General features: G+C 41.6%; 2 protein-coding genes across 5 annotated transcripts; both read right to left on the minus strand.

Annotated features, from left to right (window-relative positions):
• Nucleotides 1-764: 764 nt before the first annotated feature.
• On the minus strand, nt 765-2,754 carry lim2.2 (lens intrinsic membrane protein 2.2). The gene is made up of 5 exons (XM_017413394.2): nt 2,633-2,754; nt 1,629-1,851; nt 1,406-1,546; nt 1,164-1,298; nt 765-922 (listed from the first exon to the last, which is right to left on the minus strand). The coding sequence occupies exons 1-5, from the start codon at nt 2,714-2,716 to the stop codon at nt 852-854; spliced, it is 654 nt and encodes a 217-aa protein (XP_017268883.2). The 5' UTR covers nt 2,717-2,754; the 3' UTR covers nt 765-851.
• A 344-nt stretch (nt 2,755-3,098) lies between these two features.
• On the minus strand, nt 3,099-12,870 carry LOC108234263 (WD repeat-containing protein 47). Of its 4 annotated transcripts, none has more exons than XM_037974024.1 (18): nt 12,782-12,870; nt 11,925-11,941; nt 11,777-11,828; nt 11,413-11,603; nt 11,225-11,308; nt 10,911-10,995; nt 10,211-10,519; nt 9,587-10,026; nt 9,113-9,212; nt 7,770-7,942; nt 7,450-7,680; nt 7,119-7,194; nt 6,785-6,942; nt 6,410-6,579; nt 5,598-5,768; nt 5,289-5,420; nt 4,944-5,162; nt 3,099-4,762 (listed from the first exon to the last, which is right to left on the minus strand). In XM_037974024.1, exons 1-18 carry the CDS (start codon nt 12,806-12,808, stop codon nt 4,620-4,622), a joined length of 2,778 nt encoding a protein of 925 aa, XP_037829952.1. In that variant the 5' UTR covers nt 12,809-12,870; the 3' UTR covers nt 3,099-4,619. The 4 variants fall into 4 exon arrangements, with proteins under 4 accessions (XP_037829952.1, XP_037829953.1, XP_037829954.1 ...); XM_037974025.1 differs by having other exon boundaries at nt 12,652-12,844; XM_037974026.1 differs by having other exon boundaries at nt 11,777-11,831; nt 12,652-12,844.
• Nucleotides 12,871-13,688: the final 818 nt, after the last annotated feature.

Consider the following 13,688-nt stretch of genomic DNA (forward strand, 5'->3'; position numbering starts at 1 on the left):
CTCTGGGAGATTGCTTCTGCCATTGTAAAAATAAAACAAATGTTTGGAAATAATATTTTGTATGTTTACCTTTTTTGTATTAAGTCCTACTTTTGAACACTGTACTTTAAACTTATACATTTGTCCTGCTGGCTTCATAATACCCTCCTTTTGACTTAAAAATGTATAAAAGTATTTACAAAACCAAGATGCAGAGTGTGAAGATTAGTTGAACAAAACTGGTGCTGATTTGATGAGTTTCTTTGCAGTTGGTTTAAGAGAACGTCCAGAAATAGAAATCCCAGAAACATAAACATGTACATGCAATGAAACTAAAACATCCCCAGTCTAAATATAACCTCGGAGCAAACGGATTCTGCAGCAGTGGGGCGTTTACACCTCATTAGTAGCTTAAGAGCATCATCTAGTGGAGAATCTCTTGCACTGACAAACTGCAGCAAAATAAAATCCACCACTTTTATCACACAGGAACCGATGCCATATGTAAGCATTCCAGTTCTGTGAAAGCCTGAATGGGTGAAAATGGTTTTTAAATCAGGCTTTACACACCTTCAGTTATTGTTTTGTAGTTAAATGTAGCCTTATAACTTTTAAAAGTTGGGGTTTTACTGTCCAAAGGTAATCCACTCATACCAGTATGAGTAGTCACTTTACCCAGACTTATATAAACCTAAAAAAAGTAAGTTTCTAACTTCTCTTTGGGAGTGAATAGAAACAAATATGAAAGTGCAGCAGGTTACAAATAAAGAAACACAAGATTTTATGATTTTTCTGTTTATTCTACACTAGGAACGTGAAAGCCAAGGTGACTTTTCCAACAGCCTTGATGACGATTCATGTGTTCATCCTGCTCAGCTGTCCGGGTTGTTTGAAGGAGCCGGTTCTGCACTGGTCTGTCGGTAAGCACAGAGCTGAAACACACCTGCAAAGAAAACAAAAAGTAGTTTGTTTTAGCTTTGAAATAGGCAGTCGTCAAATACAGTAAGTCAGGCGTGGCATGTTTGTGACACTTAGATTAAATGTCTCCCAAGTTGGTACTAATTATAAGAAGAAAAATGATGTTTGATAGAAACTAGAACAAAGTAGTCAGTCTGGTAGGACACTATTGAAAAATAGTCCACGTGGCTGTGTTCTTTATCTAAAAATAAAAGATGAATAAAAACCTGCTGCGAAAGCCAAAATGACAGCAACCCAGCCGATGATGTAGGACCAGGAGAAGCGCCAGTCCAGGAAGCGTTTGCCAAAGAAAGTGACAGTCACTCCTGTGTAAATTGCCAAAGCCAGAAGAGCAAGAAAACCTGGTATAAAAACACAAAGAAAAAAATAAATATTAGTGGCCCAGACCATCACAACAGCAGTGTTAGTAAAATACCGTGTTATTATTGTTGTGATAATCCCTGGTTACCTGACAGGACCAGGGCGATGCCGCCTGTGCAGACTCTCTTGTTCTTTGTGGCGTTAGTGAAAGCACTCAGGCCCAGAACGATGCCGGCGAAGCAGCTCAGCACCGCCAGCAGCATGAAGGCCCGTGTAGCATCCCAAAAGGCTGGCGCACAAACACACACGGATAACTCTGTCACACAGACATTCAGAGTGTTTTTAATCTTCATGAACCTTGTGCCACTTACCCACAGTTATGGTGTGTGCATGGCATTTGTGGTTGATGCAGAACCTCCAAAGGCCCTGATTGGCCGAGCTACCGGAGTATCGGTACTGCATCCAGAAGTCTGTTGCTGTAGAAACGATGAGAAGCACGAGCGTGGCCACGCCACACAGCGTGCCTCCTCCTGCTAACGTGTACAGCATCGTGGAGAGGACTTGGAAAACACTGTCCTCCTGAACATTCAGCAGCTGTTCAGGAAGTAGAGGAGAAAAATAAGCAAGTTTTCCTGGTTTATTGCTTAACTTACTGTGTAATTTTAGACTGTTTTTGTTTGGATTTTAGTTTCTCCATCTCAGTTACTTCTAAGTGGAGACTCTTTTTGTCTTGTGCAAACTAAACAAACTCACTGGTAGATGCTTCACCAGTGGAAGAAATTGAAGTTCAATTTCCTTTTTTTTCCCCAACAACCATTTCAAAGCACTTAATTTGATCAAACCTTTCCAGATAAAATAAGACACACAGTCACTTTTCAAAACACTGTGAAACCAGTTGTAGCCAACAGGTCTGACAATAGGCCTGCCTGTCAGGCAGATCTGAACCTTTGTTCGCCACTAATTCCCCTCCACGCATCGCAAACTGATGTTCAAAACAACCGAGCAACTGAGCGGTCAGCACTGTTGCTCTCTGTCACTCAGCCAGCAGTGTTTCAGAAACGGATTTAAACTCCTTCTTGCATCATAAGCCAACGCACATCCAAGGTAGACATGTTCACAATCCCAAAATGGGTCTAATTATAACAACAAGTAATTTATACTGAAGCCAAGCTCATAAACTGTACAAATCTTTTCCATAAAGAAAAACAAAAAAATGAACCAATTCTCTACTTTTGTCTTTGGTGCCTCTGTAGTCCTTGTTGATCCCCCAAACCAGCTGCTCTAATTTACTTTTTAACCCCTTAAGACTTAAGTCTTATCTTTCTGGTTGTGCAGTAAAAACACATTTTGTGCAATTCCAATTTTTTTCTGTTACCTTTAGTTTGGCTGGTCTCGCTGCAGGGTCGCTGCCTCTAACAGTGTGCCTATCCTTTTTAAACCCTGTACCTCGGTCTCTCATTGTCCGCGACACAAAGGGGGGGAATGATCGAGCGCAGCATGTGAGTGATGGTAAATCCCCTCTCTGCCATAACCCCACTGTCTCACCTCCAATGCACTTCGTCTGGTGCAATACGTGATTACTCAAAAACAGCTGAATATTCTTTATTTTCTGTCAGCGGCCTTGACCATGTCACAGCCATCATGATGAGGTGATACAGATGATGGAGGTCTGCTGGAATTCTTCTGTGGTTTAGGGGGAAATGCATTTAGATGCAGATAAGCCTGTATCCACATTGTCTTTACATGGTTCTGAAGTAAACTGAAATGTGTGAGACACATACGGGAACATATTTAAAACACGTTTTATTACAACAGACCTATTTCGGATGTGTCCTGTGCAATGTTTCATTCAAACGCAAGCGGATGGGTGAGACAGCAACTTTTTATTGTTTTAGCAACTTGAACACGGTGAACTCTTTGTGATTCAGGCATTTGGGACACTCTAGTGCAAAAACAGAATTTCAAACAACACAGGTGGACACCAGCATTGTGTATGCCATCAGAAAGACAGAGAAATAAAACAAACATATGCATATAAAACCTGTGAGCAGTAGGGAAGATTAAATCTGATTTTTGATGTCTGAATTTTAAAAAGTGAACAGATTAACCCGTTTCACACTGTGCTGTCCTGCAATGTTTCTGTTATTAAAGCGCATCGTTGCTGTTGTCTTGACTTCAATCTTGGGCAATTTTCTTTTAATACACGGATCATTTTACGTTAGAAATAAATGTTGTTCATCAACTGTAGGCGCAGTTCTTTTAATTGTAAAGTTTACTCTTGTGGTGCATAAAAAAGGTGAATTTTTCAAATCTTTAGACAAATTCTTTAAGAAAATGTGCATGAAGAAACAATCAAGAGTCGAAGCTTTTCAGTGCAAAACAAAAACTCCAAGTGGATATGAAGAGAACACAAAACAATGTTCTGTTTCTGAAGTGCCATAACTAGGAACCCCCTTTTTTCTACATATAAGTGCACACAAAAGCTGATGATCAGTGACATTGCTCAGCCTTTACAGTTGACAAGGCATATGAGAAAATATTCAAATAAAACCGCCATAAAATAAATAGTCTCTCAGTCGATTCAGACGAAAGTCTTTCCAGCTGTTACAAAAAGGCACATCATGATATGCATAACTCAACGTGGAGTCCAGGCACAGCTTCTGACAGAAAATATAGGAGTAGCTGTGTCTTGATGACCTATTTATATAAAATGTTGTCATGTTGCATCAAATGTTAGGTCCTTATTAAAGTAATTTTCTTTTTTTTTCAATATTTTTTTTGACTAAAATGTGTTTGTGTTTATGAGAGAAAATATAAAACTCATTTTTAAAGTGTGCTCGCGGTGAATTAATTCATGTCTTCTGACAGAAATCATTATCTGCCATTGCTTTTGATGTTATTATGATTTTGCTATTTGCTCTTTAAGCCGCATTAAAATAAAATAACGATCAGTAAGGAGACAGGCAACCACATCCTATATTTTTAAAAATCACATTAATCCCAAACAGTGAATTTGTTCTTCTTTTGTGGTTATTTCCAAAATGTTCTCGTCTTTTTGTAGTTAAAGCAGTAAAGTTAAACACACACAGACTTGTAGAGCGTCACACACAGCCACATACGAAGACAGCCACAATAACATCCAAACACACACACACACTGTCATCTAAAATGGTCGTCTTTTGAGTGCCCTGATGCTTTAAACTTACATCTGTCACTGGTTTAAACCAAGCAACACACTACCTATGTAAATTAGTGCACATACACACTCTCCAGCAGCAATTTGTGACCCTATGCTGGGATGAATGTGGACACTGTGCTCTCATGCTGACTACGACTGTTGTTGGTCGCCATCTTGTTGACTTTCAGGGGCTTGGAGCCCAGAGGACGATAGTTCGATCGGCCGACGAGGAGAGGAAAGTTTGGTCGTGTGGGTGCCACCGACACTGGATCACCTTGTCCCAGTGCTCCCCTGCCAGTGTCTGAGGGAGGGGCTTCGTCAGGTCACCTGGGATCAGGTAAAACAAAAAAAAAATCAGAGTGAGCTTGAAAAACGTGCATAAATACCAAACAGTGGTGAGTGGGGCTTGGAAGTATCATTTAACTTTGTAATAATAGTTTCCAAATCAAATGTTAAAACAAAATAATACATTTTTTTGTGTTTTGCTTTCTAAGATAGGCCTTCGTACCTTGAAGGTCACTGACGATGATTTTGTTGTCATAAGAACCAGTGAGGAGATGATGGGCTCCGGGGGAGAAGCGCACAGAGCGAATGTCACTGCTGTGGGGGCGGCAGCTCTGGACGATGCGTCCTCCTCTGATGTCATACAGCATGCAGGTACTGTCCTCCTGCCCGGTGGCCAGCAGGCGGCCGCTGGGATCTACAGCCACTGAAGCAACTGCACTTCCTGTGTGGTACAAGGAAGTGCTACCTTAATACAACTGAGGATGTCGGAGGTTTTTTTTTTTCTTATTGTAGCTCTATCTTCATCCTGTTATTGTATTTTGCTGTTGGCGGTTGGGATTTGTCTCACCAGATCCGTGAAGAGTTGTGCCCACCACCCGAACACAGCTGGGCACCCGCAGGTCCCAAAAGCGGACCGTCTTGTCCTGTGAGCCTGAGGCAATCATCCAACCCCCCCACGTATACAGAGTCAGGATGTGACCTGTTCAAATATAACAGCATTAAAAGACAGCATTGTTTAACTGAGGTGTTCTTAATCCCTGTTTATTTGATTTAACTATCTTGTGGGACAGTAATGTAGTTTATTAACTTTTTAAACTATCCAAAAGATTTCGTAAAAGAAAACTATGCAAAGTCTTCTTTTAAAAAGCCAACATACCCGTGTGTCCACTCAGGGCGTGAAGGCCTTGCCCTCTCTGACAGTCGGTGGTGTATATGTTACAGTCTCCGGCCCCGGCGCTGATCAGGATGGATCCTCCGCTCTCCGGGCCCTCCATGAAGGCCAGGTCCCGAATGGTGCCATCATGCATGCTGAACTCCAGATCTGGGCCTGAATCAGAGACGTGTATGATTAGATAGCAAGTCAGAGAGATGCAAGCTCACCTCCATGATGAGGGAGACAGCAAACTGTGCCAACATTTTCTGTTCAAACTGGCATGCTATTGGTTAAAGAGTCCACACACACACATACACAAACACACACACACACACATATATATATATATATATATATATATATATATATATATAATGCCTGAAAAGCCCTGTTTTATCTCTCCTGTGTCTTTAAAGGCAGCCCTTTAGAACGGATCAATCTGCTCTGATTGGTCAGCTGAATTACTGCGAGGAAGCTGCTCGTTCTTTGCAGTTTGACAAACTAGACACTAGGGAGGAATTAATGTAATATATTTCATACTGATGTAGACAAGAGTGAAAGAAAACTCTCAAATACACTCAAACAAATTGCATTCTACATTTATTATGAATGAAATAAAGGAGATCGGGGAAAATATAGAATATCATTTCCTTCCGGTTGTAATTGCCTATTTGGCAATCACAGTCATTTCAGACTTTAACTTCCTTTGATGCATATTAGGCTTTTCTAACTCTGCTGACTTTTTGCATGTGCAAAGTACACATCAAGTACAAAAGAAAAGAACAAGAAAAACACACTGAATACACCGACTGTACCTGTGGCATTGCAGGTGTCTGCATTGAAAGGCAACACCTTGACGTATTTATCATTGGAGCCAGTAGCCAACAGTTGTCCACAGTGGCTCCAAGCCACACAGTAGATTGAGCCTTTATGATGTTTGTTTCGTCTGAAGCGCACCGCCGGCTGCTTGACAGCACCAGAACCACTAAAGGAGCGAAGTAATTGCAAAGAGATGGATTACTGTTGAGTCTGACTTCCTCTCCAAAACAGTGTTCGAGAAAAAAAAAGCTGCTTGCATTTGCATGATTTAGACAAATTACAAATATTACCAATATAGTATTTGTAAGTATTGGTACTTTTGCTTTCTCAGCTATAAAAGAACTTGTGACAGATCTGTACATGGAGCCTACCTGGGGGTCAGAGTTTCTGGGTAGGCACAAACTCTCAGTGTTTTAGAGTTGGAGCCGACAGCATATAGAGCTCCAGAGGGATGAAAAGCCACAGCACGCACCGCCTGTGTGTCCTCCAGCTGACTCAGCCTCACAAACTGCGCTTTAGACTTTCCTGGCTGAGCAAAATCAGAGAAATCCTATGATGTGTCAAAAAGCATTCAAATGTGCTTTAGTATTTAGTATAAGCTATAAAAATATGGGTTTATAACATTCAGAATGCTGATATAAGTGATGTAAAAACTATCAACTAAAAATAATTAAGAAAATTTGATTTATTGACAATTGGTTTTACCTCATGCATGTTTCGTGTTGTAGAAGAGCCACAGTCATCTTGAACTGTGGAGGCAGAGGCTCTGATTCTCTCAGCACTGATAATGACAGCACACACAAAAATCCCCGGTTAACTGTACATAGTCTATATGCAATCTAAAAAACTCACAATATTGCACATGAAACGTAATATCTATGAAAAAAGATTGATATTTTATTGGCAGCAAAGCAAACAATCATTTTTTAATTAACTACTGGAATTAAATACTGTAATTTCAATGAGGTAGCACTTAAAATCAACTAAAATCCTGACTTTAGGTGGATTTATCTGTGGAGATCTTGCAGGATCTTACCTTTGACTTTTAGGGAGTGTTGGCTCATTGAGTGAAGACGAGCTGCAGCTCCCCCCACCTGGCTTGTCCCTCGGCGGCTCTTTTTCTGGGTTGTGGTGGTCATTGGTGGTCCTGGAGTTTGACGTGCTGCTGTTTCCTGTCAGTCCGTTCCACTGCTGACCCAGATGTGTCATCACTTCATCTCCTTTGGCATCAATGCCGACATTCATCTCCTCCAACTTCTGAATGGATCTAAACAAAAAAAACAGTATCTCCTGTAGCACCGATGGAGTAATTCTCTCCCACCCGTGGTGCTGATTCTTTACGTACGACTCCCTCACCTGCTGAGGAATGTCTCGGTGAGGTTGTGTTGGGCTCCATCCTGCGGCTTGACACCTCCCTCCAGCAGCATCTGCTGATAGAGCTGCTTTTGCTGCTGCTTCTGTTCCAAGTGCTGCTGCACACGGAGCCGCTGCCTGTAATACTCCTGGATGTGCTCTGTGGAGTCACGGCGCTGAACACACAAACACACACACACACACTCTGAGCCACAATAACATGAAGAAGTTGTAGAAGTCCTGGAAACGAGTATCTGCACTTTTGTTTTGTCTTTAGCAGGCTCTGTAACCTGGTAGAATATTTATTATTCCTCAAACCGTTTTTTTTTGACGAACTACTACTAACAACTTTTCAACTTCTAAGGCCTTGTCCTCCATCATTCATCCCATAAACAAGTGTTCAAGGCCCCTCATCACATCACACCAGTCCACAGTTTTATTTCCCTCACGCCACTTTTCACAAACATGCAAAACAATCTCATCTCAAAGTACTTTGCTCCAGTAGATGAGAGATGGGATGCATAAAGATGAGCGATGATGGAAGCCGGCAGGGCATCGTGGGAATGACCACACATCAAACCAGATTATGTGCTTCCAGTGTCCATGATCTACACCTCCTAATCTGAGTACAGTGGGGGCAGTGAGGCTGGAGAATTCAGACTAGATTTATGTGCTGAGACCAAGCAGTTCAGGGGCTCAGGGGGGTCAATTTTACATCTCCTAAATCTGCAGCAATAGGCTCAGACAAACTGACTTTGACTTTGACTCAAGTGACCAGACAAAAGTGGATGATAAATTACTCTGTCATTATTTGTTCAGCAACAAAGAAACAAAACAAAATTAAATGGTCAAGCATTCCTTATAGAAATGCATTTTGCCCACTGCCTTTCAAAGGTTTTAAACTAACATCATCTTATGCTGAGAAGAGACATACTTATTACTGTTTTGGTCAAACATGTGACGTTAAGCTCAAGGCTTGTTGTGTTCACGCTCAGAGAATGTGTTAAGGATGACCCTCACCTACTACCAAATTATCTGTAAAAATGGCTGAATTATAGCCATTTTTGTGTTTGCCAAAGTTGCTTAGCTGTGCCGGCCATCTTGAATGTGGTTGACTCCAAATGTGATCAGTTGGAGAGGTACATCCAATGTTTACTTTCTGAGGGGTTCATTAAAATCTGGATTAACGCTACAGACAAATGAACTTACACACACACACACACAGATACGGCCAAAAACACAATTTCCTCTTTCCTTCGTTGGAGTAGGATTTAGTTACCCGACAGAGGGACACATTTTAAATGTTAAAAACTAAAAGGGGTTGGGATTCACTTGGTGCGTATTACCTCCTGTGTTTCTGAGCTGCAGGGCGGTCCGCCATCTTTGCCAGGAGTCAGAGGGGTGCGCTTGGTGTTGGGTCCATCCACCACTCCCTGCAGGTGCTTCCTAAACACAGAACCGTATATGATACGAGTGACAGAAGTCAGTCTGTCAACATATTTCAGAAAATAAAAGAAAAATGTGTTTCAAGCTAAGATCTTTTTTTAGTTTTATAGGTTTTCTGGATTCAAAGACAAAGTGTTTGGGGTTATTTAGGATAATTTTAAAGAATAAAATAATAACTATTTAAAACTTGAATTATAAGGTACAATGAGTAATTTTAAACGTTTTAATATCAAAGCCAATATTTTACACCGTATCAAACAATATTATTTGCTATCTACTCTGTAGTCCAGCTGACACATGTAGCTTTCATTCCCACTAATCCAGAATTCCAAACAAAACACCAAAAACTGTTTAGGTGTAGCTTCAGTTTTCACCTCTCAGGTGAATCGTCTTGCTGATGCACGTTGTTCTCCACTAGACTGCGGCTGAGAGCAGACTTCATGTTGGTTTCCATGCCCCTCTTATCCTGAGCTGCCAGTCCATGGGACAGGCCGTCCAGCGCCGGGTTGAGGGATCGGGACATGTAGGTGTCAGCTGAGTGAGGTCTCTGGCGAAAGGGTGAGGTCGGACACGGGGACAGACGGTTGATTAACGGGGTCAGGAGGTCAGCGTGCCCGGCCTTGCTGGGCTTCACCAGGCGGTCCACGTGGATATTGAAGGTCTTCTGCTCGAAGGCACAGGTGAAAGCGCTCGAAGAGAGGTTCTGCAGCCAAGAGAGCAGTGACAAATCCAGCTCGTCGCAGCCGTTCCCGCAGAGTAAATCCACGCCGAGCAACACCTCATCCTCTCGGATCTCCTCACCCGTCGCTTTACTCTTAAAAAAACAAAAAACACAAAAGATACAGTTAACTTCTCCTGTTTTATTACTTGTTCTGCAAACTTTAAGCCAAATCTTGATACTAAAAAGCATAAAAAAGTTTCCCCTGCATTAAAGCTTGTCAATAATCTTTTTAAAGTTTAGAGACTTGAGTTCTGTTCCCACACACTGTAAGCGATACCTGACAGAACTCCACACAGCACTCGTACAGGATCCCCTTGATGAGCAGCTGGAAGAGGCGGTTCCCGCTGGCTCTGAAGCCCGCCTCACTCAGCTTCCTGTCTGCGGGGATGAACTCCGCCACCATGGCGCAGGCCTCCTCGAAGCAGTGGACGCGCGCCGTGCTCGGGTTCCAGTCCTTGAACTCAGCGTGGTGGGTGAGGCGGGGCAGGGTGAGGAGGAGGCACAACTTGCTGTAGTCTTCTTTGGTGGGGCAGAATTCCTCCAGGCTGTGGAGGCACTTGACTGCCTCTTGCATGGTGAGCTCCAGCTGTAGACGGAAGAAAATGAGGAAAACCGCTGAGGCTTTTGATGTGATTACACTTACGTCTGTTCCCGATTAAAAGACATTTGCTGTTTAATTCAAGAGCAATGGAATAGCAATCAGAAAAAAACCCTGCACTACATTTGTTTTCATTGCATGCAAATTCCTGTCCTGCCTTTTTGAATTTCGTCCTTATTGTTAGTAAGAAGCATTTTTTTGGTGCATATAAATGGTCTGGAAAAAAAATGCAAAGCCCAAGGTCTAATGCAAATGAAGTGTTTCTTTCTCTACAGAGCATGCCTCTCCTGAAATGTCTCATTTCCAGTCCTGGCTTCTTTTCAGTAACTAAGACCACTCAAACTGCAAAAGTGCGCTCATTAATCATTTCTGTACGTACGTTATGAGGATCCTCAGCAGCTGACATGGCATTATTCACACACAAAGCTTCCAGAAACTTCTGCTTCAGGATGATGTACCGAAACCTAAAACACAACGTAAACACTATGAAATGTAATGTTACTGATGATACAGATTTTAAACTACCGATGTAAAAATGTTTTTTATTTTGCATGAAGAGTGACAGAGACACCTAATACAACACTTGCATTTATTAAAGCACAGACAACACAAACTTCAAAAGCTTCTGTTTCAAATAGGCCTCAAGTCCTCATTATATTAAGTGCTGATGCAAAACATGCAGATAAAACTTACCTTTTCTTGTCAAACTTGTCCATTCCTTCTAAAGGTTGAATAAACTGCATCACCTCCTCCCACTGGCCATCTAGAATGAGCTGCCTGTTCAACATAACAAGGATCCGCCATCATACTTCGCTGATACATGACAAAAACACGTCTGCGAAACTAAACTGTGCCCTCTGATGTCCCCCTGAAAGTTCTACCTGAGGAAGAGCATGTCGTCAGAGTAGAGTCCGTTTATAACGCCGCTCTCCTTCTCCAGAGCCAGCATACTGATGTGAAGCTTTCTGGAGCTCAGGAAGTCCAGGATCAGCTTGATCACCTCCACCTCCTTGATGTTGATGGTCTCCTCTGCCGTCATGGCTGCAGATGTGTGGTGGCGGCTCAAAGCCGACTGCAAGGAGAGAGGCAGACGCGAACATGCACGTTTGCAGCAAAGTTTAGATTAAAAAAAATATGTTTTATGTGTGCAGTTCATTTTTAGGATTTTAGATCTTGTCTGATCAGTTATAAGAGTTTATTTCTGGCTTAAAGGCGACTGAGGAGTAATCTGAAATCTGTATTTACGTGTGTCGCCGCCCGGTCAAAAGTCCTGCTGCTCCAAAGTAATTCACATGATCTGCTGGCAGAAAAGAGACACAATTATAAACTTATTAGACAGTTGATGTTAAACGGTCAAAAAAAATGTTATTTATGTGAAGTTAAAGGTACTCACTCACAATGTTGTGAAGACTGGAAAAAATAAAAATAACAATCATGAATTAGACCAAATTCACACACTTTTCTTTCTCATATCGATTGTTAAATTGTTAAATTACAAATTTGCAAGCAAAATTTGGGAACGGCTGCCAACTATTTCACCTACAGAAACATCCGAAGTGACTGAAAGCAGGACAACAACGGCGGCGTCCACGGAGGAGCCGATTAGGATAAAGAAGTTAGACAATACTGACGTACTGGCACGCATTCATACGCTCAGATTTGTAGAATAAAGTTTGCGAATTAAAGTGATTTGTTTACATTGAGCTCGTACCTGCATTTCAGAACTGCAGATTAGTATATCTGGAAAACTGTTTTAAACTGCACCATCCTGGTTATAAGTCAGGATGACTTAATGTCTGATTTCATGGTTTAAACAGGATTTTTATTACAAATTGGCTAAACCCTTTTATTATAGATTTCTTCTTTAAATCACCATTGCTAATCTTAAATGGCGACGAAATGTTTCAGATTGGAATTAAAGTGGGATTCTAATCTGCAGCGTCGGGGAACAAATGGTTGGAGGCAGAAACGCCGCAGATGAAGCGACATGCAGGGGTCATCGAGCTGCGGAGCGGAGGGGAGCGGAGTCAGCCGCTAACACCGCCCGGCGCAGAGACGCGACAGCCCGGAGAGAAGCCGCAGCTCACCGCGCATCTCACCGCGTCGGCGGACGGACACACCTTGTTTACGTGACAGCCCTCGCGCTCCGTGCAGGACGACCGAAGACAGCCGTGCAAATCTTTGTTTTGTGGGGGTGTGGCTGAACCGAGCCGAACCGAACCGCAGCCGGAACCCGTGGCAGCTCCTCACCTGACCGTCCGAGCCCACGCGCCGCATTAAAGCAGCATTCCGTCCGTCTGCGCTGCGGGAGCAGCTGAGGATGACACCCAGCGGTCACACCTCACCACACAACTCCGGGACATGCAGCGCCTTTCAGAGAGCTTACTGCTGCAGACCGTCCGGAGGAACCTTAGTAAATTAAAAAAAAAAAAAAAAAAAAAGATTTATAATGATTTAATTTAACATCACACCATTGGATTGGATTAACATCAGGCTATGGTGATTTAAATACATTTAGCTAATAGATTTGTCTTAAACTGAACAAAGTCTAGCCTAAAATGGCTCCAAAGCTGCTTAAAATCATTAAAAACATTAATTAAAAATGTTTCAATAAACAGTCAGATAAATAATTAAGATTAAAGGTTTTTCTAATAATAAAAAGCCTTTCATTATTAGACCTCAGCTAAATGGTTACCCTTAACAAATCAAGCTTTTTGTTTTCTATTCTTTATTTATTTATTGCCAAGTGAGCCATAAAGTGAAAAGCAAATATAAGTTTGAACAAGAAAGATTTCACCTCCTACTGTAAAAGTGCTTTTGTCCTACAATTAATTGTATTTTTAGCAAGTGGAGTGCATTTGTATTTATAACCAAATCATTTTCTAAAATAGTTTACTGTTCTAATTACTTATTTTATATCTTTTTTTTTTTATTTAAAGAAAGTAGAACGCTAATTTGGTAAATTATTGTCCCCACTGAGGATAAAGCAGCACAAGGTTGTGCTTAAATTGTTTTTTTCTTTTTACTTCAAATTCAACTTGTGTATCTGGAACCATTTATGCTTTGAGCAAAGTTAGACATTTGGTTAGGCAAGGATATTTTTAATAATGTCTAAAATTGTCTCCATCTTTTAAGTTATGATAAAACTCCCAACAAA

The sequence above is a fragment of the Kryptolebias marmoratus genome, linkage group LG24, assembly GCF_001649575.2.
Source record: "Kryptolebias marmoratus isolate JLee-2015 linkage group LG24, ASM164957v2, whole genome shotgun sequence".
Taxonomy (NCBI): domain Eukaryota; kingdom Metazoa; phylum Chordata; class Actinopteri; order Cyprinodontiformes; family Rivulidae; genus Kryptolebias; species Kryptolebias marmoratus.